General features: G+C 49.7%; 11 protein-coding genes across 11 annotated transcripts; 6 read left to right on the top strand and 5 right to left on the bottom strand.

Moving 5' to 3' along the window:
* Positions 1-2,124: 2,124 nt before the first annotated feature.
* Positions 2,125-5,951, top strand: ILS1 (isoleucine--tRNA ligase; the record flags this gene model as incomplete). The annotated part of the gene is made up of 12 exons (XM_036776968.1): positions 2,125-2,146; positions 2,202-2,383; positions 2,437-2,857; positions 2,908-3,194; positions 3,256-3,563; positions 3,619-3,844; positions 3,897-4,063; positions 4,120-4,311; positions 4,362-4,445; positions 4,498-4,930; positions 4,983-5,204; positions 5,256-5,951. The coding sequence occupies 12 exons, from the start codon at positions 2,125-2,127 to the stop codon at positions 5,949-5,951; spliced, it is 3,240 nt and encodes a 1,079-aa protein (XP_036630588.1).
* Positions 5,952-5,996: 45 nt separating this feature from the next.
* On the bottom strand, positions 5,997-6,839 carry PC9H_007436 (uncharacterized protein; the record flags this gene model as incomplete). Its single annotated transcript, XM_036776967.1, has 4 exons — positions 5,997-6,295; positions 6,352-6,573; positions 6,630-6,675; positions 6,729-6,839. 4 exons carry the CDS (start codon positions 6,837-6,839, stop codon positions 5,997-5,999), a joined length of 678 nt encoding a protein of 225 aa, XP_036630587.1.
* Positions 6,840-6,973: 134 nt separating this feature from the next.
* Positions 6,974-8,506, top strand: PC9H_007435 (uncharacterized protein; the record flags this gene model as incomplete). The annotated part of the gene is made up of 4 exons (XM_036776966.1): positions 6,974-7,410; positions 7,467-7,667; positions 7,715-7,921; positions 7,969-8,506. The coding sequence occupies 4 exons, from the start codon at positions 6,974-6,976 to the stop codon at positions 8,504-8,506; spliced, it is 1,383 nt and encodes a 460-aa protein (XP_036630586.1).
* Positions 8,507-8,691: 185 nt separating this feature from the next.
* Positions 8,692-11,085, top strand: FDH1_2 (formate dehydrogenase (NAD+); the record flags this gene model as incomplete). Its single annotated transcript, XM_036776965.1, has 14 exons — positions 8,692-8,791; positions 8,895-9,010; positions 9,392-9,466; positions 9,523-9,567; positions 9,630-9,683; positions 9,743-9,805; positions 9,866-9,958; positions 10,012-10,098; positions 10,148-10,322; positions 10,382-10,425; positions 10,480-10,494; positions 10,553-10,721; positions 10,773-11,009; positions 11,072-11,085. 14 exons carry the CDS (start codon positions 8,692-8,694, stop codon positions 11,083-11,085), a joined length of 1,287 nt encoding a protein of 428 aa, XP_036630585.1.
* Positions 11,086-11,248: 163 nt separating this feature from the next.
* GCN5 (histone acetyltransferase) lies at positions 11,249-13,621 on the bottom strand (the record flags this gene model as incomplete). The annotated part of the gene is made up of 8 exons (XM_036776964.1): positions 11,249-11,442; positions 11,496-11,579; positions 11,627-11,691; positions 11,757-11,790; positions 11,841-12,222; positions 12,273-12,584; positions 12,636-13,169; positions 13,280-13,621. The coding sequence occupies 8 exons, from the start codon at positions 13,619-13,621 to the stop codon at positions 11,249-11,251; spliced, it is 1,947 nt and encodes a 648-aa protein (XP_036630584.1).
* A 187-nt stretch (positions 13,622-13,808) lies between these two features.
* Positions 13,809-14,867, top strand: PC9H_007432 (uncharacterized protein; the record flags this gene model as incomplete). Its single annotated transcript, XM_036776963.1, has 6 exons — positions 13,809-14,043; positions 14,103-14,262; positions 14,315-14,408; positions 14,463-14,597; positions 14,652-14,701; positions 14,756-14,867. The coding sequence occupies 6 exons, from the start codon at positions 13,809-13,811 to the stop codon at positions 14,865-14,867; spliced, it is 786 nt and encodes a 261-aa protein (XP_036630583.1).
* A 116-nt stretch (positions 14,868-14,983) lies between these two features.
* On the bottom strand, positions 14,984-16,594 carry CPR2 (Peptidyl-prolyl cis-trans isomerase B; the record flags this gene model as incomplete). The annotated part of the gene is made up of 13 exons (XM_036776962.1): positions 14,984-15,310; positions 15,396-15,428; positions 15,488-15,552; positions 15,613-15,661; positions 15,720-15,761; positions 15,811-15,821; positions 15,872-15,933; positions 15,985-16,019; positions 16,068-16,093; positions 16,144-16,163; positions 16,211-16,329; positions 16,380-16,402; positions 16,453-16,594. 13 exons carry the CDS (start codon positions 16,592-16,594, stop codon positions 14,984-14,986), a joined length of 954 nt encoding a protein of 317 aa, XP_036630582.1.
* A 127-nt stretch (positions 16,595-16,721) lies between these two features.
* Positions 16,722-19,289, top strand: DBP7 (ATP-dependent RNA helicase dbp7; the record flags this gene model as incomplete). Its single annotated transcript, XM_036776961.1, has 3 exons — positions 16,722-16,819; positions 16,877-18,815; positions 18,867-19,289. 3 exons carry the CDS (start codon positions 16,722-16,724, stop codon positions 19,287-19,289), a joined length of 2,460 nt encoding a protein of 819 aa, XP_036630581.1.
* A 192-nt stretch (positions 19,290-19,481) lies between these two features.
* Positions 19,482-20,837, bottom strand: PC9H_007429 (uncharacterized protein; the record flags this gene model as incomplete). The annotated part of the gene is made up of 5 exons (XM_036776960.1): positions 19,482-19,754; positions 19,803-20,118; positions 20,169-20,206; positions 20,258-20,542; positions 20,598-20,837. The coding sequence occupies 5 exons, from the start codon at positions 20,835-20,837 to the stop codon at positions 19,482-19,484; spliced, it is 1,152 nt and encodes a 383-aa protein (XP_036630580.1).
* Positions 20,838-21,168: 331 nt separating this feature from the next.
* On the top strand, positions 21,169-21,970 carry PC9H_007428 (uncharacterized protein; the record flags this gene model as incomplete). Its single annotated transcript, XM_036776959.1, has 4 exons — positions 21,169-21,352; positions 21,414-21,606; positions 21,665-21,806; positions 21,866-21,970. The coding sequence occupies 4 exons, from the start codon at positions 21,169-21,171 to the stop codon at positions 21,968-21,970; spliced, it is 624 nt and encodes a 207-aa protein (XP_036630579.1).
* Positions 21,971-22,757: 787 nt separating this feature from the next.
* On the bottom strand, positions 22,758-23,955 carry HEM2 (Aminolevulinate dehydratase; the record flags this gene model as incomplete). The annotated part of the gene is made up of 5 exons (XM_036776958.1): positions 22,758-22,816; positions 22,868-23,084; positions 23,137-23,589; positions 23,637-23,883; positions 23,945-23,955. The coding sequence occupies 5 exons, from the start codon at positions 23,953-23,955 to the stop codon at positions 22,758-22,760; spliced, it is 987 nt and encodes a 328-aa protein (XP_036630578.1).
* Positions 23,956-24,509: the final 554 nt, after the last annotated feature.

Here is a 24,509-nt window from a genome sequence, read left to right as displayed (position 1 = left end):
TCTTCGACCGACCACGCAGCTTCGTTGTTGGCGCCGCTCAACCTCATGTCGTCGTTATATTCTGAGGGTTGCAATATATCCGCCTCGCAGCCGGACCTGTGGTCCAGTAACAGAGCTACCCACTTTAGGACTCCGGATAATTGACTGCCACCACCATTTATGATACCTCCTGCATCGTAATTTTAGCTATATAATATCGTGGCATCTGTACCTCACTAGGATCACTTTCAAGAGTCGAATACATCAGTGTCTCTTGAGGAGCAAATCTCGGCGATTCGCTGTCCTCGATAGGCGTCAACCTACCCTTGTTTACGCTACTATTGTTCACATATCACATCGAGTTGGGCTGATCGTCAATGATCGGTAGAGTATACCCCACCCCGCGATTTCCAGCTCCTTCTCAACGTTCAGTGATTGAGATGTAATTTCCGAGATTTCCATGTGGTTGTGGAGTTTGGTGTCATGTTTCTTTATCGGTAGACAACGGCAGTCATGACAAGCTTCACACCAAAGAACTACGCTTTGATTGTACCTAGAAGTTTGAGCTCAACTCAGGTAGATTAGACATAGTTCGCTCAGCTTAGACTATGTTACTTCTTGCTTCGCCGTGCTCGGTTACAATTCTCGTACTTATTACAGACCAAAAGCTGCCTGGTATTGAATATTAAATCCCCACGATGGAATTCTACTGCCATCCGGCATGCGCTATCCCTGATCGCTGGCCTCTATATGGGTTTCTTGACACAGGAGTCAAGTCAGTGCACGGCATCCAATCCCCAACGAAATAGGTTAGATATCTTAAACGATATTGCGAACACCAAGATTCAACCAAAACGCCGAGGTGACCTCACCGAGTCAAGGCCGAACAGACTGACATAGGCGTGTCGTAAGTATCCAGATAAACGCTGCCATTGGTATTGAATCGCCGCCGGTGGTTGGCCAGGTGTCCTTGACTTCAAAGCGGAGCGGCGTTCCTGCGAGCGGCAGAGTTGTCCAAAATAACGCGCACGAACATTCGCATAAATATTGCAGCCGCGCCACCAAACAGTGTTTGAACCGGGCGAACTGCTTCGCCCAACCAGCCAGCTGGCCAGTGATACGACCGTGTGGTCCAGGAGATGCTGCATCAATCCATATTTCAAGGACAGATCAGATTGATGGCTGAACAGAACTAGATAGCCAATCTAGGACGTTCGTTCATTAACTTCGGGGGTGTTCTTTCTTTCTCGAAGCCAGGCATGATGGGGCATATGTTGGTGCCACAATAAGCTGAACGGCCGTACTAGAAGGACAGCCAGCACGCACCTCCCCTCGACGGGCTCAATGGGAAGATGTTCTATCAAGTCGATTAGCTAGCAGCACATGATGGAATAGCAATGCCTGGGCACACCCGTACTATTAATATTCCTACCCCAAGCTGTTGAAATGCGGGATGGGATCATTGATTGAACCGTCGTGGGCATCATTATCCGAGGCCCAAATGACTTCCAAGTGCAGACACTTGAGCTGGACTGGTATCGTGCCAATCGAGTGCGTCCGATAGAATTCATGTCCATTCATGTCCTCTATTTTTATGTGACCTCGGCATCAGGATGGTGGATCGCGCGCCGAAGTATGTTATAGCATTGGTTTCCAGAAGATCGGACTGACCGTTTACAGGGGGAAACAGACTGGCACCTTTTGGCATACGCCGCATTTGAAATTCTGGGCCTACTTATGGGCGCACGACGCGCCCACCGTGGTGGGTAGAGATCGGGGAACCCGGACGCGCACAGAGCTCTTCATTGTACGTACAATCCCTAGTGAGAGGGCCTTGTCACTAACGGCGACTGACTGTCCTCTATTTGAGGGATGTCAGCAGGGGGACATGATCCGGACGATACTTGGCAAACTTCAATACAAGTAGACATTCCATATCCTATCATTTGAGCCATTTCCAGAAAGTTGAACGATGAACAAAATGAAGTGAAGGCCCGGCAGTTCGTGAAACACACGTGATGTGGGGAAATTGACTCAAATCATCTAATCTAATCTACGGCTGGCAATCTATCACAATCAGAATGAATCATACAAAGTCAGAAATCGATTGACCTTCGTGTTTGCAGACCGTTGACTCCATCCACAATGTCATTCCCGTCGCACGATAGTACGTTCTTCTCCTTGGTATCACAACTGATTAACATGGTCTTTTGTGAGGGTAGTCTCTGCGCCGTTCAACTTCCCGAAGGAGGAGGAGAAGGTCATAGAGTTCTGGAAGGAAATTGACGCGTTCCAGACGAGCTTGAAACTATCGGAGGGAAAGCCGGAGTACTCTTTCTACGATGGACCACCATTTGCGACGGGTCTACCGCATTACGGACACTTGCTAGCTGGCACGATCAAGGTTGGTGGACTCTTGCATCAAACAACATCTATTGGGTTAAAGCCCCACGTTAGGACATCGTCACAAGACATGCCCATGTCAGCGGCCACCATGTCATCCGTCGATTTGGTTGGGATACCCATGGATTGCCAGTCGAGCACGAGATCGATAAGAAACTAGGCATCAGGGGCAAGGAAGACGTCCTCGCTATGGGTATCGACAAATATAACGATGAATGCCGAAGTATTGTCATGCGATACTCATCTGAATGGAGGCACACCGTACAACGGATGGGACGCTGGATCGACTTCGATAATGACTACAAGACACTTAATCTATCATTCATGGAGTCATGTTGGTGGGCATTCGGCGAATTGTTCAAGAAGGGGATGGTGTACCGCGGTCTACGTGTTATGCCATACTCTACAGGATGCACGACACCTTTATCGAATTTTGAAGCGGGGCAAGACTACAGAGAAGTCAGCGATCCAGCAGGTACGGTTCGCGTCATGTCAAACATTCTACCACTTACCAATGCCATTTAGTTACTATCTCATTTCCTCTCGTGGACGATCCAAAAACATCGCTACTTGCATGGACAACCACTCCTTGGACATTGCCCTCGAATCTTGCCCTTTGCGTTCATCCCGACTTCACCTACATCAAAATACACGACCAAGATCGAGATCAGAATTTCATACTACATGAACGTCTTCTTGGGACTCTATACAAAGATCCCAAGAAAGCCAAATACAAGATCTTGGGAAAATTCAAAGGTGTCGATATGAAAGGCTGGAGATACGTCCCATTGTTTGAGTATTTCACAGATCAGGTACCGTTGGACGCGTTTCCTCGTATCCTTTGGACTGACTCGACGATTCGTCGTTGCATAGTACGAAGACAAAGCGTTCAGGGTTGTTGTAGATACCTACGTCACCGATGCTGATGGTACAGGTATCGTTCATCAGGCGCCAGCATTCGGTGAAGATGATCATCGTATTGCCATCGCCAACGGGGTTCTTCGAGCTGATGAAATGCCACCTTGCCCCATCGACGATGCTGGCCTATTTACCAAGGAAGTACCTGACTTCCAAGGGCAACATGTCAAGGTCGCAGACAAGGACATACAGAAAGTCCTCAAAGCGAAAGGTCGTCTCATTGTGCAATCCACCTTAAAACATACGTATCCGTTCTGCTGGCGGTGAGTGCCCCGACTAGTATTTGCAAGTGGCGCCTCATATATCGGACAATAATAGGTCGGGTACTCCGTTGTTGTATCGTGCCGTGCCAGTCTGGTTCATACGAGTTCAGCCTATCATCGACCAGCTGGTAGCAAACAACCAGGAGACGCGATGGGTGCCGCAGAGTGTCGGTGATGGTCGATTCGGAAACTGGCTTGCCAACGCGCGCGACTGGAATGTATCAAGGAATCGGTATTGGGGAACGCCGATCCCGCTATGGGCTAGTGATGATATGGAAGAGGTACGCACACCCAAATGCCTCCACTGCTTCGTTGCTTATTCAGGGGTGGAAGGTTGTATGTGTTGGCTCGGTCGAGGAACTGGAGAAGTTGTCTGGCGTGACGGGCATAACTGATATACACAGAGACAAGATCGACCATATCACTATTCCTTCAAGTAAAGGCAAAGGAAACCTGAAACGTGTTGAAGAGGTCTTCGACTGCTGGTTTGAATCCGGAAGGTCAGCATAGTCACTCACATCAAGTCTCGTCTACAGGCTGAACTCTGGTTTATCAGCATGCCATATGCCCAACAACACTATCCGTTTGAAAACCAGCAACTATTTGACGACACCTTCCCTGCGAATTTCATCTGTGAAGGAATAGATCAAACTCGTGGATGGTTCTACACCCTCCTCGTACTCTCCACTCACCTCTTCGGCCGAGCACCGTGGCAGAACTTGATTGTTACTGGGCTCGTTCTTGCTGCGTGAGTTTTAACACCGTACTCGTATTTTTGGCACTCACCGTTCATGGCAGGGACGGAAAGAAGATGAGTAAGAGTCTGCGAAACTACCCCGACCCTCATGTCGTGATTGATTCGTATGGTGCGGATGCCGTTCGGTGAGTTTGCTTAGTGTAAGCCTAATGGAGTCGAAAATGACCGCTGGTATAGAATGTTCCTGGTAAATTCGCCCATCGTGCGGGGTGATAACCTTCGATTCAGAGAAGAGGGCGTCAGAGAGGTCGTATCCCGCGTGCTGCTTCCGTGGTTGAACTCGTTCCGTTTCTTCCTTGGGCACGCCGCGCTGTACAAGAAAACAACAGGCAATGACTTCAAGTACAACCCGCACGCCGCTGTCTCAAACAACGTTATGGACCGTTGGATTCTCGCTAGATGCCAATCCCTTATCAAGCTCGTGAAGGAGGAGATGGCAGCATATAGGCTGTATAATGTCATCCCTCGTCTTCTTGATTTGGTGGACGAACTCACGAATTGGTACATCCGATTCAACCGCAAGCGCTTGAAGGGCGAAGATGGGCCTGAGGACACGGCCGCGGCTCTAAACACGCTGTTCGAGACCCTTTTCACCCTTTGTAGGACAATGGTAAGGTGTTGCATGTGGAGAGAGACGCACTAGACTGACTAAATTCTTGCAGTCGTCGTTCACACCTTTCATCACGGAGAATATCTACCAGACACTTCGAACCTTTATCCCCGAAGATCCTTCAGCAGGCGACACTCGATCAGTGCACTTCTTGGCCTTCCCCGACCCGAAGGCGGAATATTTCGACGAGGACATTGAGAGACAAGTCAAGCGGATGCAGACTATCATCGAGTTGACGAGGTACCTGCGGGAAAAGAACAATCTATCCCTGAAGGTCAGAGCATTGCCATTCATGTGCCATTCCTTGTGGCTAATCATGTTGTAGACTCCCTTGATGGAGCTTATGGTGTTCCATCCGGATGTGGGATATCTGGAAGACATCAAGCCCCTCCAACGATACATACAGTCAGAACTCAACGTTCGGGATATCGTTTTCACCTCGGACGAGTCTGCATCTGGAGTGAAATACCGTGCGGTCGCGGACTGGGCGGTCCTTGGGAAGAAGTTGCGAAAGGATCTCGGACGTGTGAAGAATGCTTTGCCAAGTGCCACCAGCGAGGATATCAAGGCATACACAACAACAGGGAAGATCACAGTTGACGGGATTGAACTAGTCAGCGGTGATTTGACTGTTCAGCGATATCTCGAACTGCCTGCTGGGTTGGAAGCCCAATATGCCACGCATACTGACAACGATGTCGTCGTTCGGCTAGACATTCAGATCCACCCTGACCTTCAAAGCGAATGGTTAGTTCGTGAGATAACGAACCGTATCCAGAAGTTGCGAAAGAAGGCAGGCTTACAATCCACAGACGAGGTCGATGTTCTCTATCAATTCGAGGACGGTACTGGTGCCGATCTGCTGGCCGCCATGCAGAAGCACGCAGACTTCATCGAGAAGACAGTTCGAAACATCCCGATAGATGCCAAAGAACGAAAACAAGGCGCAGAAACATTGATCGAGGAGGAGCAGGAAGTGGCAGAAGTCAAGTTCATATTATCTTTAGTCAAACGTACGTAGACCCACAAATGTAATCAGTAGCATGTAGAGTACACAGCGCCATACCTATTTCTTGGTTGAACCAAAGCCACCAAAGCCCATCATCGTTGCTAGATCGGTGTCTTGTTCCATGGCATCCTTTGCCAACTCTAAGCGAGCCTTCTCTTTCTCGGCTCTCTTTTGTGCTTTCTTTTCTTCGCGAGCCTGCACTTCTTTGGCCTTGATGTCTGCTAGCCTTTGATCAAAGTCAAAGGCTTTGGCGTTGGCAGCATCTTTTGTCTTTTCGCGGAGAAGCATTATACGTGCACGCACTTGAGCAACTGTCGATCTCTCTATTTTTGTCGTCTGCCCCAAGGCCCGTAGATCTGCACTCGTTCTCAGTCAGTGGTTGAGGTGCGTAGCACAGATATTTGTAACTCACGCGCTCGGCCGTTGATATGGTCCAGGTAGCCAGTACTGTCCTTGTACGTTCGATTACACGTTTCACAGTGGAAGCCAGGCTGGCCAGGACCGCGACCACCCGGATTCTGCACGACCATCGTCTTATTCAAGTTCTTATCAAGCTCGAGCGGCGTTTCGCGCTGTTTCATCAGTTCTGTTGGTTTCGGGAGGTCATCCTTCTTGCCCTTTCTAGGCTTCTTTCCTATGGATTATTGTGAGCAGTGTATCCGGGAGATGATAGCCGCCTTGATGGCTCACCTTGCTTCATCCTCTCGTCGTTCTCCTGCATCCGTTCCCTTTCCTCCTGTATATAACATGAGCAACATATTGTCGTCCAACGGACTTACGACACCTTACCTGGTCCTTTTTCTTCGCCTTCTCAGCATATTCCTCCTTGTCCCATTTCTTCCTGAAGTCGGTATCTGCAGCTTTGCTGCCATATGCGCCTCCCGCTTGACTTTGGGACATGGTGTCGGTCGGGCAGTGAACAGATTCAATACGTCACGTGGCTGCAGAACTGTCACTGGCGCAGTAGCGTTGCTTTTCTCCACTTTTCTTTATGACCACCACGTCGCCCTCAATACCTAGACGCTGACCGCAGGATGGACGACGCCGACCCAGAACACACGCTTGCGGCCGTTTTCCCGCTCCCTTTTCGCGTTCTTCTGCTCGTTGGGGTTGGGATTCTCGGATGGGCCACCAATGTACACGGACTAGATTTGCTCAAGGTCGATATCGTAGGGACCATGGAACTTCGAACGCACGACACCTCGCAGCCAATATCTCTTCCATTACGCGCGAATGGGCACCAACATCCACCTAGAGCCCGTTTCATCTACTCTTCCACGTACAAACTCTTCGGCATATATTGCGCATGGGGACTGGCCTCCTGGCTACTTTACTGCTCGGCGACATGGAACGACCCATCATTAGTGGATGCGTTTGGGTACATTCCAGCTATCTCTGCACTTTGTATTATTCTGGTCTTGATTTCTCCGTTCGAAATATGTCAAAAGTTTGAACGCGACAAATTCCTTCAGTAAGTTTTTGTCCTTATTCTTTTGTATACTCGCGGACGCTCAGCGCGTGTTATAGCGCGTTGCGAAGGTGCCTGTTCCCTCATATGGACGGACGGATTTACTTTGCCGACGTCGTATTCGCCGATATATGCACATCCTTTGCAAAGGTGTTGGGCGACGTATGGTTGTCATTGTGCATGCTATCTCCGGGGAATAGCCTTCTCATTCCGCCTACTCTCTCTGGGCTGAGTCGCTGGGTGCTCCCTATCATTATGAGGTGAGTCCAATGCTATAGCAATAAGCGGGGGATTAAGTCAGCTATAGCCTTCCCTACGCAATACGATTTCGGCAGTGCGTTGTCGAATACTCTGCGGCCTCAAACGAATCTACTCGGCCGTTGTACAATGCTCTGAAATATGCCACAGCCTTCCCCCTTATTTTCCTTTCTGCAGCCCAACGAGTCGTCGTTATTGACGGTCAAATACCAGTCGGCTCGGTGAATCATTCAGGAACATCCCTCTTTCGATGGTGGTGAGTCATGGCTTTCTTCCTCCGTAAACAAGCTGACGTTGAAGCAGGCTGTTTGCTGCCGCGGTGAACTCCCTATACTCTTTTTGGTGGGATGTCACCAACGACTGGGGTCTTGATTTGCTGAAGAGGAGTGGCCAAGGCGAAAGAGACAAGCCATCTCCACCCAAGAAACTCATGCTCCCCCTTCTGAACCGATCTCACATTCCCACATCGTCATCGGATGGGGACACGACCCTGCTTAGCCCTTCGTTGGGCTCTAGCAGAGTGCACATGTCGTACCCATGGGGCCTGCGCCCAGTGCTGCTTTATCCATTGCCTACGTACCCATTGGTCGTGTTCCTAAACCTGATTCTCAGACTCACTTGGTCCATCAAATTGTCGAGCCATCTTCATTCCCAGACTGATGGGAGTGCCAGTATCTTCTGGCTTGAAGTTGCTGAGATAATCCGTCGGTGGATGTGGGTCTTCATACGAGTTGAATGGGAAGTCGTAAAATCGATGCATAAAGGAAGTAAACCACACATACAGGAGTACGAGATGATCATGACGCCTGAAAATGAGCTCACAAACATGGTCACTATGTAGTGAGTGGGTTGATAGGATCATTATGAAAAGTCGCTAACCCCATACGCAGGATAGGTTTTGACGATAATTATTGTATCATGGATTCATATAGTCCCATTACTGCGATGGTCCCTAATCGTATCCGTATAGGAACCATATTCTGACCTTCTTGCTTCCCGGTTCCGTCCATCATATTTTCCGCGAGAATGACCATCCTATCCCGCCCGTGGTTTGGGCTCACGGGTCACACCATTTCCCAGGAGGCCATTCCGTATGGAACTACTGCATTACAATCCCCCAAGATCCGTGGGCGACTTTGTGTTTACGAGTTCGTCCTATCCCACTGGCACGCGCTCCATCAACTTCCTGATCAACCCCATTTCTTGCCGATGTACAAGATCGTATACAGGGATTCTATTTTTATACCGAAAACGCCCGGCGTCGTGGCAAGAACGCTACGATAACGACTGGCTGGGGACCACTGGAGACTCTACAGAGACCAAGGACACGCAACCCGGCGCCCCTGTGCATTCTCGGGTTGTAGCCCGGGCCGGCTTGCTTTAACGGGCTAGAATCGGAACTGTGAGCGTGCACTATGTCATACACCCTTCGGCGCCCTCAGACATGGTCACTTGCTTTCCTGCGCTCGTGGAAGAATGGATGATGGGGATGTCTACTTTAGCAATAAATTGGGTCATGGGGCCTGACTCTCTATCTGCCTGTCCTTGTCCTCTCCTCACCTATATAAAACCATGTTTTCCATCCTCAGAAACGCACGAACATTCGCTCAGCGCACCCCCGCTCGCAGCTTTCACTCAAACCGCATCCTACACCAAGAGAAAATGAAGGCAAGCGCGCATGCTGCTTGGTTCAGCGAACGCGGTCCTAATGATTACCGTGTCTTAGATCCTCGCGATTCTGTACAACGGCTTCAAGGCTGCGGAAGAGGAGCCGCGTCTTCTCGGTACCGTTGAAAACCGAGTAAGTAATGGTACACAACCCTGACAATACGACCTACTAACAGTCGCGTCTCTCAGCTTGGCCTGCAGGAATGGCTCACTTCCCAGGGCCACGAGTTCATCGTGAGCTTACTATTTTTGTCTGAGTATGGATGAACCATTCATGTAGTGGAATGTGAATGTAGGTCTCAAGCAGCAAAGAGGGACCAGACAGCGACTTCCAAAAGCATATCACGGATGTGAGGGTTCAGATAACATGTTCCCTTGATCAGTGATTGACGGACACGGCTCGCTTTAGGCGGAAATTCTTATAACCACGCCCTTCCATCCTGGATATCTCACGGCCGACCTTTTTGAGAAGGTGTGTAGCCTCAGTTATTCTTGCACTGTAATGAGGCTAATGCGTCCGTCCTCGCTCTAGGCCAAGAAATTGAAGCTTTGTGTGACTGCTGGCGTCGGTTCTGACCACATTGACCTGAACGCTGCTGTGAAGCATAAAGTTCAGGTTCTGGAGGTATGCTTCCTCGGAAGACCAAATCTGTTGAAACTCTAATAAAAGTGATCTAGGTCTCAGGTTCTAACGTGGTCTCCGTTGCCGAGCATGTCATCATGAGCATGTTGTTGCTTGTTCGCAACTTTGTTCCCGCTCATGAGGTAAGAATACCTCTTGTACTTTTTCGACTGTTTCTGATCCCTGTCCAAGATGATTGAACGTGGGGATTGGCAAGTGTCAGACATTGCGCGCAATGCGTTCGACCTTGAGGGCAAGGTCGTCGGCACAATTGGAGCTGGTCGCATTGGATATCGCGTCCTTCAGCGCCTTGTGCCCTTCGACTGCAAGGAACTGCTATACTACGATTACGCCGCTCTTCCCCAAGGTATGCATCTACAGACCCCGTTCCTTTCAATCGTGTCTAATGAAATTTCATCTTGCTAGCTGCCGCTGATGCTGTGAAAGCCCGTCGCGTAGAGGATCTCAAGGTATTTTGAGAGTTTTCACCCACCGATCGTGTCAGAGACTCACACATTATATAGGAATTCGTCTCACAGGTACAATTTCCCCAGTCCGCTTTGTGCATCGATTCTAAAGGAGAGTGTCTGACATTAGTGTGACGTCGTCACCGTCAACTGCCCCTTGCACGAGGGAACGAAGGGCCTCGTCAACGAAGAACTCCTCTCACATTTCAAGAAGGGAGCCTGGCTTGTTAACACTGCCCGAGGTGCCATCTGTGACAAAGATGCCGTCGCAAAGGCACTCAAGAGCGGACACCTTTCTGGTACCTAGCCATTGCGTTTGCCTTGGAACGCGAACTGACAACTTTGTACAGGCTACGCTGGTGACGTCTGGAACGTCCAGCCCGCACCCAAAGACCATGTCTGGCGCACGATGAAGAACCCTCTCGGCGGCGGTAACGGCATGGTTCCTCACTACTCTGGCACGACCTTGGATGCACAAACTCGCTACGCTAATGGTGTCAAGAGCATCCTCGAGAACTACTTCGACAACAAGCCTCAAGAACCCCAGAACATCATCGTCGGCCTGGGCAAGTATGAGACGAAGGCTTGTGAGTACAACCTATTATGACCAGTCTCGGGGTGAATGAAGCTGATTCTATGGCTCATTTAGACGGTCAGCGCTGAAAGGTCCGATGATGACCTCGAATATTTATACTAATGTCATATGTACTGATGTTACTTGTTTTTTCTATCAATTCAATCAATCCATTTACGAGCTTGAAACCTAGCCATGGTGATAAACACGAAAGCGTGCTGCAAATACATTATACTGTATACATAGTAGATATTAGTCCTCCCTTTTCATCTTGCTCGTTAACAACTCCTTCAGATACTTCTCCAATCTAACGGCGCTCTTATGGTACACGGTCTCTTCTGGGTTGTATTGCTGGCAATTTTTGAATATGAGCATTGCATCGTCCACAAATTGAGCCAGCGACTGATATTGATTAGTGTCAAGTTTGTGCTCCATCGTCCGAAAGTCTGATGCAGGATAATTCGCGATAAGTTAAGGCGAGGTGCAAGACGAGACATACCCATAGGTTGCTTAATGACTTCATAATAATCCGGCACCTCTTCCTCATTAACAGGTTGCATAAACGGCCAGGCGTTTGAGTGCCCTACAAGCCTTTTAGACACGATTGTATGAGGGGGTAGTTTTGCGGACCTTTTAAGTCTCTAAGCAGCCGTTCCATTTGACTGTGTTCCATACTTTTCGGAATTCCTCTTACACTGGAAGGACGAACGATCATGAGAGCCGTTCGGTACGAGACACGACAGTAGTCTGAAATACTCACGAAGTGGCCATCATAGGATTCCACCCACTCTCTCCTAAGGAATTGATCAGCTCTCAATATCTAACAAAAGTACATTTTACCAACTGAGTCCCGGAACATCCATTGGGTTGACGACTATGCCTCCAGGATTGCCATTTTGAAACTGAGGAAGGCCTGGATACACGATGTGCGATTTCGACACTTCACGGATCTTCGACATGATGGCTTCCGTTTGCTGCGTGATTAATTCGACTTTGTTCAGGTAGTCAACCTTCGGCAACATGGTACACTGCATGATCGTTCCGCCTTCGTAGTCCTTGATGTACCCGGCCCAAACCGATCTATCAAGAGTAATGTCCTTTGAGAAACCTTGCTTCTCAAAGTACCCGACGGCATAATTGTCGGCGTATGTCAGAAAATGCATCATGCCCGGATACGTTTGCTTGATGTGAGCTTTGAAATGATCCATCAGCATACCACCATAACCCTATAGCATAGTTGTCAGATGGGCAGAAAAATGTGCAGGATAGGCCATACCTTCACTTGATCCACAGAAGCGGTTGCGAAGAACACAATTTCGGCGAACCCGCGATGCGGGAATGGACGGAAGCAGATGCCACCAACGACCTTGTAGCCACGTTTGACGATAGCAAGCGCTTTTGAATTTGAATCATAGACGAGCCGAGCTATATATTCTCGAGGCATCTTGGGGAGCTGCTTTTGGAAAAGTGTCTTCAGACCGGTCAATATTACCATTGACCTTGGTTGTTTGTCATTCTTCACGGCAGTAACCTGGATTACACCCTTCCGAAGTTCTACATTGACGAGCTTCTCGGGTTTCGAGGAAAGCTAGCAAATTATGAGTTCAACCGTCCGTTGCCGCTACGAAGGAGTGCTTACGCCACCAGCTGATGGTTGACCGGTATCAACTGGAACTCCAGTTACTAAACGATTTAACTGAGCTTCATCCATCGGTTCTTCAACTTTAACTGTGGCTGCTGAGTGACCGTTGGTCTTTGCAGAGCCATTAGACTTGGCGTGCTTCTTGGAGGCTGGATGGGGCTTTGATTTATAACCTGGCCCCTTCTTGCCACTTCTATGGGATGGCTTCACGCGAGCAGCCAACGGCCGTTCCTCTTCTTCATCGTCATCATCGTCATCATCGTCGCTCAGAGACGAGATAGATATCCTCCGCTTCTTAAATGGGGGTACTTCACTCAGCACCGAAGAGGCCGGTGAACTAGGATTGCTAGATGATTTTTCTAGTGTTCCGTCGGTGAGTGAGTCAACAAAGAATTGAATGCAAGACATACTCTGAGAAATACTGAAGGTAGCCATCGTTGGGCTGAGTAGTGAGACCGGCAGTTGCATTTGTTTCCGCAGCGAAGTTATATCCGTATCGACGTAGTCGAAGTCGGTCAGCTTGCCTACATCCTACCAACTTATTGGCTTAGATGTCCAAATGTAAAGACAGCATATGAGACCGCACCTGGAAAGCATAAGTCATGCATATGCTAATTAACTAGTAGTGCACGAGACCAAACCTGAAGGAGTTCATCTAATCGAATAGCAACTCGGCCTCTCCGTGCAAACTCCTCAGAACCGAGTTCAAGCTCGTTTGCACCATGGACTGACGAGAAGTGACCGCAACCGCAGTATTCCAGGTAAGGTAGCTGCATGTCGTCTTCATCGTCCGAGCCGTACTGATCAACCAATGTTGTTTGAACTGCTTGCTGATCGTCCGGCAGAACTTCGGTACCTGGAGGAGGACGGAGGCCATAGCAAGAGGAGCAGCTCGTGCAGGGGGAGTGTCGTGCTATTTTGAGGGCAAGTTGTGAGTGGGAAAGGCCAGAAACGCTATTCGATGCTGGATACAGGAACTTCATTGCATTGGCCAGTTCAGCAACGGTCAAGTAATGAAGCAAACGGTGGCAGTGGGTGAACGACAGTAAGTCACGTGTCCGAAGCGCTATTTTTAGCACAACACTTACTTCCACGCTCAATCAATTTCGGTGGTGCAACGACGGTGACCACCACGCTGACAATGCCCACTACGACCTCGGCAGCACAACTATGCCAAAAGCTACTCAAAATATCCACGGACCTATGATGCCCATCTATTTCTTGCTTATTCTAGGCGTTGTGACTTCGGCGCAATGGATCGACTACCCGGCCAACGGTTTCGCAACGATGACCCACTATACCTTGCCCCGAGACTATGTCGCCGCATGCGGCTGCACTCCTTCTAGTACGCACTACCCAACCGCTGCGTTATCGCAGATGGCCTTTGGGAGCAGCGCTGCGTATGGTACGCAGTACTCAAGTTACGATCTTTTATTTTCGATGCTGACTGGGTGTTCACCTCAGGCCCAGGCTGCGGCAGATGCTTCAAGCTCACACTACTAAATACCTTTCTGTCCGACCCCCCATTCTATCCCACCGAGTCGAAGAGCATCACGGTCAAAATAACAGATCTATGCCCCTTGGGTGGAGACTGGTGCTCCGCAACGACCAACAAGCCGAACAAGTGAGGTCGAATCTCAACCGTCTGTGTAAACAACGCTCATACGACCATATAGGGCCGGCCTGTCACTCAATTTCGACCTCGCATTCCCTTCAAGCTCAATCCCAGACGATTTCTTTCCTTCCAATGAAGCCTTCTACGGCTACACAGTAAGTTAATCCCAGGAACTGATGCCGCGTCCGCGCCAATAACAGTGATATCAGGATTTCGGTGTTTGGAATACAAGCTACCAGGTAGTCCCATGCAACGAGAATTGGCCGGGCTCGAGGAATCAGGCAGCTCTAGGCAGTGTGGCTAACCAAGGTCCAGAGAGCGTTTGTTGTCCTGCGGAACCTACTGTCCGTCGCTGCTTCCTAGCCGTTCATTCAAATCGCTCACCATGTTGACTTCAGGGCAACTCCAACGACACTTGCACGTCCTATTCTGACAAGAATGGCCTACCGTACGTTATTTCCCTGTTTTGGATAGTACGACGACTCAACGTGTGCACTGGCAGACCGGACACACGCACGAATGGCTCAGAAGCAATATATACCCCCAGACTCTTATTGTATCGCGTTTTGTTATTGTCTTTGCTATATCTACTTACTTGCATTATGTCTGTATAACAAGTTCGAACATCTATACCGAAGGTGCAATAATTATACACAGAAGTTCAATTATGCCATGCGTCTATAGATTCTTATATGAATAAATGGTGCGTGTTGGGCAGCATGGATTGCTCTTACTTCTCCACGTCGTCGTCTCCAACACGGTTGTACTTGACGTCTTCCCCGCCGCGGAGCCTTTGCAACCAGCGCAAACCGCCTAGGTAGACGAACAAACCTGCCCCTGCAGCCAAAAATACTGCAACAAAGAAAAAGTTGCCGAAGGTGAAAGCGTCCTCGTCGACCTCGGGGGTGGTAACCGGCTCCTCAGTGACAATGTTAGTAGCGGGTTTGGTGATCACTGGGGCGGCGACGTCGGTCTTAACGACGTGCGTCTCATCGGCAGTCTCCTTCTGTGCTGGTTCCGCCGCTTTTGTAGAAGTCTGAATGTCCCCAGTGTGCTCCTAGCAAGCAAACAGAATGGTATTTTATTCACAGATAGCTCTTATGATAAATAATCGCCGATTATAGCTCAGCGTGAAGAGGTACCTCATTGCCTTCGGCATCTTTCTCCAACGGGATCTGGAAATGACGACCGTTTGATTAATGCGAATTCTCTGGCGTTCGCAACGGAGGCTCACCTCGCCAGAGTCGACGATGACAACATCCTCAACAGGTCGGTCCATAGCACCTTTGGCCACATTTTCTACATGAATAGCCGGTGGTTAACACACATACTTTGATTATATTATGAGAGAATACGCACCAACTTGGTGGACGATATCCATACCCTCGATGACCTTTCCGAAAACGACCTATTCCACCATGCATCACGTTAACTAGTGGTCCAGAGAGACGGGGCGATAAACTTACATGGCGTCCATCAAGCCAGCTTGTGACGACGGTGCAGATGAACTTTGGGCAAATAAGAAAGAGTCAAACCAAATAATCAGTGAGTACGCACAAATTGAGAGCCTATGAGGTTTGTTAGCTTGACTATACGGATTCAAGAATAAGGTACCTACCGTTGGTATCCTTTCCAGCGTTAGCCATCGAAAGTGTACCAGGACCGGTGTGGCGGAGTTTGCTGTTTCATATGTCAGAAAGTATCCCATTATATTTGCCGCTAAGGACTAACAAGTTCTCGTCAGGGAATTTGTCGCCATAGATTGACTAAGGGGAAATCAGTAAAGATGTGGATTCGGTCAATAATGAACGGACCTTTCCGCCGGTGCCGTCACCGCGAGCTATTCGAAGATTCGTCATGAAGTACATACAGACACGTCTTAGTACTTACTGAAGTCACCACCTTGAATCCTGGGGTATGTGAATACAAGGTAGGGGTTCGATTTGACCACGCTTACATGAAATCCTTAATAACACGGTGGAACTTGGAGCCCTTGTACCCGAAGCCGAGTTCTTCACCATCCTTGTTCTTACCGGTAGCAAGAGCGCGGAAGTTCTCAACAGTTTTGGGAACGGTCTGGATCGAGCTTGAGCCCATAGCTAGACAATACGCTTGAAGTTACTCACACCGCCGTAGAGACCCATAACAACTGTACCACATTTAGTCACGAAGGTATACTGGTAGCAACGGATTACTTACCTCGACCGAGGTCCTTGTCCCCATGCTTAAGGTCAAAGTACACCTTATTGGTGATTTTTGGGCCCTTGGCAGCCTCTACGGACTGTGCGCAGAATATGGCCGCAACGACAAGGATGAATGCGAGAGAGAGACGGCTGAACATGGTAGAAAGGAAAGAAAGGTACAGAGTTTAGGTTGGACGTGGCACCTCCAATATTTGAAGAAGCGCCGTGGGAAATTGAGGTCATGAATTTCATCCGCCATTGATTTACTGCCAGTTGTCTGAAAGGATGGACGATGACTTGGTGCTCAACGTCGACGTGGGACACGACACTGCCAACACTGCCAGGTCATCCCACGCAAGAAAGGGTGGTCGCTGGACAGATCGGTGCGCGGTGTCAAGTACAAATCCTGGATACTACTTCTGACATTATTTATTTTATAGATTGAAAGCAAAACGAGTGTCGAAGCGGAAAATACGGCCGTCCGATAACGATGTAGACGAGACACCGGCACATGCGGTCGAATCACGACCTGCGAAGCGTCCCCGACATATTCCAGAATCTCAAAAAGAAATCCGAAAGGACTCGGTACCGTCGAAATCGACTTCGACGCAGTCGCGTGCCCCTGCCCAGTTCATATCTTCCTTGTTCACCTCAAACCCTAAAGTCGAAGCACCAGTTGCCGGTGGACCCAAAGGGAAGCAGACTGCAGCACCCAGCAATGCTCCCCTGGCCGATTCTTCTACATTTGCTGGCCTCGGACTCGACCCTCTCCTCGTTACCCATCTTTCCTCCAAGATGAACATATTGAAGCCAACTTCAATTCAAAAGGCTGCTTTGCCCCCCTTCTTGCTTCCCTCTCCTGAAAACGTAGATCGAGATGTATTTATACAGTCTCAAACTGGTTCCGGAAAAACACTATCCTTCCTCCTTCCCATTCTGCAGGATCTGCTGCCACTGAGCACAAATTCATATATTGACCGATCAATTGGAACCCTTGCCATCATCATTGCACCTACCCGTGAACTGGCGAAGCAGATTCATGACGTCCTCGAAGCCCTCTTGAAATTGCGCCTACGACCTGAGGAGGAGTCGGCAGCTGACTCTACCCCATCATCAGCAAGACTGACTCGCTGGCTCGTTTCTGGACTTCTAACCGGCGGTGCTACTCGCACACATGAGAAAGCTCGAATACGCAAAGGGCTACCGATTGTAGTCGCTACGCCTGGCAGGCTCTTGGATCACCTACAAAATACCTCAACTTTCAACGTAGAGAAATGTCGATGGCTTGTTCTCGATGAAGCAGATCGTCTCATGGACTTAGGGTTCGAGGAGACTATCACGGGCATTGTTCGAGGGTTGGATGGCCGTAGGAATCTGGCGAAGCAGGCAGTGGAGGAAGGTAAGAGTACGGAAGTCGGAGGGTGGGATTGGAGTCGACAGAGAAGGACCGTACTTTGTTCAGCGACCATCCGTGAAGACGTTCAAAAACTGGCGGGCACAACATTGACGAGACCTATCGTAATAAAGGCAACGGAGGCGGATATGCCTGTAGAAGGCGCTCTCGACGCCGTTGGTGCCGTTCCTACGACCGAGAAGTTCACTCCTCCATCACAGCTGTCGCAGAAATACGTTGTCGTGCCTCTGAAATTGCGCCTTGTCGCTCTTGTTGCCCTTCTCCGTTTCCTCCTTTCCAAGTCGTCCAAACGGCCCGGGGAGTCTAAAATCATAGTGTTCCTCAGCTGCACCGACTCAGTTGATTTTCACTGGCAAATATTAGGAGGTACCGCAATGAACGAGAGCAATAACGAGCAAAGCGACGGCGAATCTGATGATGACGATGAATCTGGTGATGAGGAGGCCAAACCTAGGAAGGAGAAGGTTTCACTTCAGTCTCCTCTGTTGCCAGACGCTTCTATCTATCGATTGCACGGTTCCTTGCCAACTCCCACTCGACTTGCCTCTCTGCGAGCATTTTCGGCGGTCGGCAAAGGTCAGAATGTGACGTCGTCCATCCTGCTGTGCACATCAGTTGCTTCTCGTGGTCTTGATCTTCCCCTAGTTCGTGCCGTCGTTCAATATGACCTGCCGACCGAAGGAGGAGCCACGGAGTATGTCCATCGAGTAGGTCGAACTGCTCGTGCAGGGAAGGGTGGTGAAGCCTGGAGTATCGTTTCTCCAAGTGAAGCTGAGTGGGCGAAGTGGGTGGTCACAAAGATGCATGGAACCACCGAAGAAAGCGAGAACAAGTCCATCCGTATCACCCCAATCTCAGTTGAGAATGTCCTAAGAGACGGCTTTGGAGGCAAGAGCAAAGAGTATGAAGACAGAGCAACGGAGGTCCAACTTGCGTTCGAACGCTGGGTTTTGCGACGGAAAGAGGTATGTTGTTTATCCACCGATACCCTACACTTTTGACACGTTTCCGCACAGCATGGCGAGCTCGCGAGAAAGGCATATCTGTCTCATATGAGGGCTTACTCAACGCATCCCACGAACGAAAAACATATCTTCCACATCCGACATCTTCATCTCGGGCATTTAGCCAAATCATTCGCTCTGCGTGATGCACCGAATGCAGTCGCCGGGAAAACAAACAAGAGCAAGAATAATAGCGCGTCTAAGTCCAAGTCTGCTCCGTCTCCTTCTAAACAAGCGGCAAAGATCGGTACCCAGGCCAAACCGACGAAGTGGGAAATCGATCACAGCGGCGACGCAGAGAAACGGATGCAGACTGCTGTTCGGGCCCAAGGTCGGTTGCTAAAGCAAAAGGGCGTCATGATGAGTAGTGGTGTTTCTGAGTTCCAGATTCCTGGGGGGACAGATCTGGTGAAGCTCGTACAAGGAGCCCGATAACCTTGATCCGCTCCCCTAGACAGTGCACATTTGTGATATACCAGATCATCTACTATCACTTGCATATAGACCTAATGCGGGCTGCGTCATCGCTGACCCAACCAAGGAATCACTGTACAAATATAAATACTTATGCAATTAGACCAAGAGCAAGGCAGATGTAGATGAGCAGGCACAGACTAGCACGAATAACTACGGGGTGGGTAACGGCGGGACGTTTTGTATCATAAAGACCAGACGTCGTCGCCAGTGGCGGATGCCATGAAAGACTCCATCGACGTAAGAATCCCTTTTCTTGACTACTCGGGATCGAAGCTTCCATGGGCTCAACCCCTTCCGAATCTGCTCGAACCTCGTCACAACCTCGTCCATAGTCGGGCGTTTTGAAGGATCTTCTTGTGTCATGTCAGCAACAAGCGGCTTCATGAACTCGAAGCCCTGGCCAACGCTGTCCAACTCAACACCCTATGTGACATCAGAAGAGAGGCAAGTGTGCACGGTAGACGAACGTACCTCTATGAAGCATGTCTTAACTAAGTTCCCGATTGTATAAACGTCGGAGGGAAACGGGTCACAGGCGTCTGAAGTAGAGAATTCGGGTACACTTTTGTCCCCGCCCTCGATGATATCTTCAAGTGGGGGTCGATCCTCGGGTTTGTATCGTCGGGATAAACCGAAATCGGTCAAATAATACTTCACCGGCTTTTGAGTACGCGTGTAATGACTGGCATGTCTACTCAAGTCAAGTGTACGCCACGGCATGAAGGGGTGATATCGTTCAGGATAGAGCGGCCTTGCGTCCATCATGACGTTTAATTTCGTGGCATCTCTAAGCCATGGATCAGAAGTAATTTAGAACGTGGCGAAACACTGTATTACCGATGAGCAACATGATGCTGGTGCATAAACTGTAACCCCTAGACATTCTGTCAAGCTAACTGCGACAAAAAGCAACGGACGATAGATACCTGAAATATTTGCCGAAAGAATTCCACTGCTTCTCCAAGGGTGTCAAATCGGGGGTGATCAAATGACCGTAACAGAGGCATGACCAGGATGTATTGATTATCATCATCAGGTGTCTGTAAGGCCTCGTATATTGGAACGCAATGGTTTTGAGGGTTGTCCGCCAGTGGCTTCGCCGAAAAGAGCTGACCAATCTCAACCTCAAAAGGGTGCAGAGATTTTGAAATGCGTTTGAGCATGAGTAGCTCGCCATCGGAAGAGCGCTCTGCGTCCAAGACACTACCGTGCTACATCAAGAGGTTAGAGAACATCCTTTGCTATGTGACAACTTGACGAACGTACCGTAGGGTGAACGTTATCGGAGTAGTTGAACCGTAACTTGCCCGTCCCTTCCCAGGATGGCTTCCAGTCCGGTCTGTATCTTGAGCGCAGCTGGTACCCTTTTTCAAGAAGCCAGTCATAATGATCTCTCCAGAAGAGTTCCAATGTGCTCAAGCGACCTTCAAGTTTAGTGCCACGCGAGAAAGCTGGAACATCAGTTGAGAGATTCGCAGTTTGAGAGAGCAAATGAGAGTCGGACATTGCTGACTGCCAGTGCAGCGGGGTAACAGAGAATACAAACAACGGAGACGTACGAGATAATTGTTAATTGTTGTTCAGTGAGTCCTTCCTAGAAATGAATTTCCCACGGTTGTGGGTCCCGATTGTGCACGCTGTGACATGTCGAAATCTTACTACAAAGCTCCCATTGTTCTACATGGAGCACATAATCATTATCAGGACTTCATGCCGGTATCCATTCAGATAGGAGCAGCGTCAACCCCCGCATAAAGGGGCCTTGAACTTGGCGGTTGCAACTATCGCCCACGACCGAGCTGGACTTGTGAATCCTACCCTACCCTACATCGCCTACATGCCAATTCACAGTTCTGTGACCGGGTCGATGATAGGCACATCTAACACGCGCAACATTGACAATTCTATCAATCGAGACCACTCAGCGCATTATAATAATATCTGGAACACTATAAACTTCGACGGGGTGCCGCTAACACGGGAAACCTCTTCCTTGAGTCTGCGCTCGGATAAAACAATTGGTACGAGACTTTCGCCAACTGCTGCCTCTACAACTCAACCTCATGCGGATTTTTTTCTTAGCACTGATGGATGCAGCTGAGGTGGAGCTACAGAAAGCCCGAAGGAGCAAAATGCTTAGACTCATGGAGAGCACCGCAGATATCTTACTCCAATCGAAAGCTTTCCAGGACTCGGCCCTTCACCTGGTAGAATTGCTCGTATACCTGAAATGCGAGCCTACTGTTGTTGAAGGAGTCCAAGAAGTGCTGCAAAGGTGTGTTACCCCACCCTACCACTGCGCCTACTTCTTAGCCCCATGGAATACTTTATAGGTATCAGGAAGATCAGGTACTTCTGGAGAACCGATTGAGTTCTAGGAGCCTCGTCTCTCGGTGGCTACAAGGAAACAGAGAGCTACGGGAGCACGCCATCAATCATCGAAGAAACAATGAAGCTCTGCATGCTAATGTTAAGGTCGGCTGGATCTCAGCTCAACGACGCTCTGCTGTGTTACTGATAAGTGATTTGTGAAGCTTCTTTCCAATTCGACCCGGAATAGTAACATCAAGAAGAAGAATGCTCAGCGAAAGCAGCAACAAGAAGACGACGACAAAACATTATGCGACGTCGACCTCTAGGCGACTTGGTGCAGTCTCGAGGGTCTTGATTACTTAACTCTCTTACCTTTCTATCAGGCGCACTCAGCATTGCGCTTTATAATTTATTAGGGAAGTCTCACGTAGTCTGACCGATGTACATTGAATATTTCCATAGAAGTTGGGCAGAAATATTAGTACATGGACAGTCTAGTCCCTGTCCTTATCGCTCGTTTACAACGAACGAACGAACGAACGGTAGTTGCAAGTAGCGTACGGCACAAGGCTCGCGGCCTAACGGTTCAATATCAATAGAATACTACGTCGGCATCGAGCATCAATGGGAAGGAGAGGCGTCGCTATTGGCATGGATTACATTTGACAAGTCGTCAGCGCAACTCGTCCCTCAGAATCCTGGTGCCTCGATATGTTTCCTCGCGGCCCTGGGGCAGCGACTCGACCACGGCAGGGCCTCCAAGGGAGTAAGTGGATATTAAGGAGACACCGTCGGTAAACTTGCAGAAGGAACCTGCGACGTAAAGTTGACTCTTCTCAACCCTATCACGGGTCGGGATGTTCAAGTCAGGATTTTCTGGAATGTTTGTATAACTTCATCCAGTGTAAGTATATGTCGCAGGTTGTTTGAGTTGACGCAAATGAGGAGCGGGCGCGAAAGTCACTTCACTGACGGCCTTGCTAATATGGGCATCTAATATGTACTATCTTCTTTCTTCGTTAGCGATTGCGACACTGTGAACCTACATAACGGCGCGGTGTTGATTATGATAAATTTAGCAACGCTAGACAATATTGCCGGAAGACGAATTGATTACACCTCCAACCAGTCGAGGAACTCGGGTGTGAAGTATGTCAGAATCAGCGTTGCGCCTTAGCCATGATGGTTAAGCTTTGTAAGAACGAGTAGGACGGTCGACTGACCTGCTCTGATCATACTCTCAACGGTCTCGAATGCCATAGTTCTGAGCTCGTATACGCCTGCATTAGCCCCCGCGTGAACCATCGCAAACTCCCCTGAGACCTGATAGCAGGCGAGGGGGTGGTCAGGGGCGAGCCTTGACGCATGGGAGATGATATCGAGGTACGGCAAGGCGGGCTTGACCATTATGATATCAGCTCCTTCGCCTACGTCGCGTTGCTAGATGTGAACGTCAGCTTGAGTACGTGAATGGGAGCAGTACATCATTTACAATGGCGCGGCAGGCAAGACCTTTTGCAGCCGGAGGCAATTGATAGCACTTCCTATCACCGAACGAAGGCGCACTTCCAGCCGCGTCTCTGAATGGGCCATACAGCCCGCTGGCAAACTTCGCTGAATAGCTCATCAATGTACATCTGTTCCCATAACCGCCATCAATCAGCGCGCGCTTGATGGCTTTGATTCGCCCGTCCATCATGTCGCTGGGGGCTACGCAGTGGGCGCCGGCCTTGGCGTAGTTTAACGCGACTTCGGCGATGCGTGCGACGGAAGGCTCGGGCTCAATGGTGCCATCGGTGCGGAGGACCCCGCAGTGTCCGTGTGAGGTGTACTCGCATAGGCAAACGTCACACGCGATGTAAAGCGAGGGATAGAGATCCCGTAGGAGGCGGATGGCTGAAATCACCGGTCCCTCGGTGTCGTCCGCTGGTGTCCCCCTTTCATCCTACGGTAATGAGATGCGGTGGGAGGTTCGTCGAGGCCCAGACATACCTTGACACACTTCAAAGGCACGCCGAACAGGATCACACTGCGCAGACCTTTCCGTATAAGCGGATCGAGGAATCCCTGGAGTTTGTTGATCCCCCAGCGACGTTGATTCGGCAGTGAAGCGATGATATCGCTGGCATCAGGATCGTCGGTGATGAATATAGGATACATCAGCATCTCTTTCGTGAGCTGGCGTTGGGCTTGCCATGAGCGCGACAGAGGGTGCTGGTAACCACCTTGCAGGATTGACCTGGACGTGCAACATGCGTTAGGTGACGCCCCGGGTGTCAGCAGTAGAAGTAAAATCCTACGAAATATCCATGTTTGAGAGTGACACGACGGTGGGCTGCAGCAAGGAGAGAGCGATGGGGAGTGTACCTTTTCAAGAGGCGAGATTAGATGGGCGCCCATTCTGATCGTGTACGCCCGGCTCGGGATCCTTAGTCGTGCGGGGTGACCCGCCCGGCTGTTGGGGAACCGTTTGATACCCAAGCGACGCTGCCCATGGCTAAAACTCTGACTGTGTGCACTTTCTGCAAAGACATGTGCATTGCGAGCAGCTTCCCGACTCCATTCTCACTGCACTGGAGAGCACGAACAGGGGTGTACTAGCACAGGAGCTAGGGGTACAGGACATGTCGAGCTCAAGAGCCATCCCAACCAGTTACATACTGTAATTGATATATGGGAAGCAGTCGCAATGCTGTCTCGACCTTTGCGCTTTCCATTGGACGCCGTCAAAGTTTGATTCGGGAAAATTATGTGCGAACCAGCCCACACCATGCCGCTGCACAAGCCTCGGCCGTTAGGAACTTTGAGCTACAGCACGGGCACATAGTTTTGACCACCTGGTCGCTCAGGCGACACCGAGCTGAA

The sequence above is a fragment of the Pleurotus ostreatus genome (genome assembly GCF_014466165.1).
Source record: "Pleurotus ostreatus strain PC9 chromosome Unknown scaffold_5, whole genome shotgun sequence".
Taxonomy (NCBI): Eukaryota; Fungi; Basidiomycota; class Agaricomycetes; order Agaricales; family Pleurotaceae; genus Pleurotus; species Pleurotus ostreatus.
This window is presented reverse-complemented; position numbering and strand designations above follow the sequence as displayed.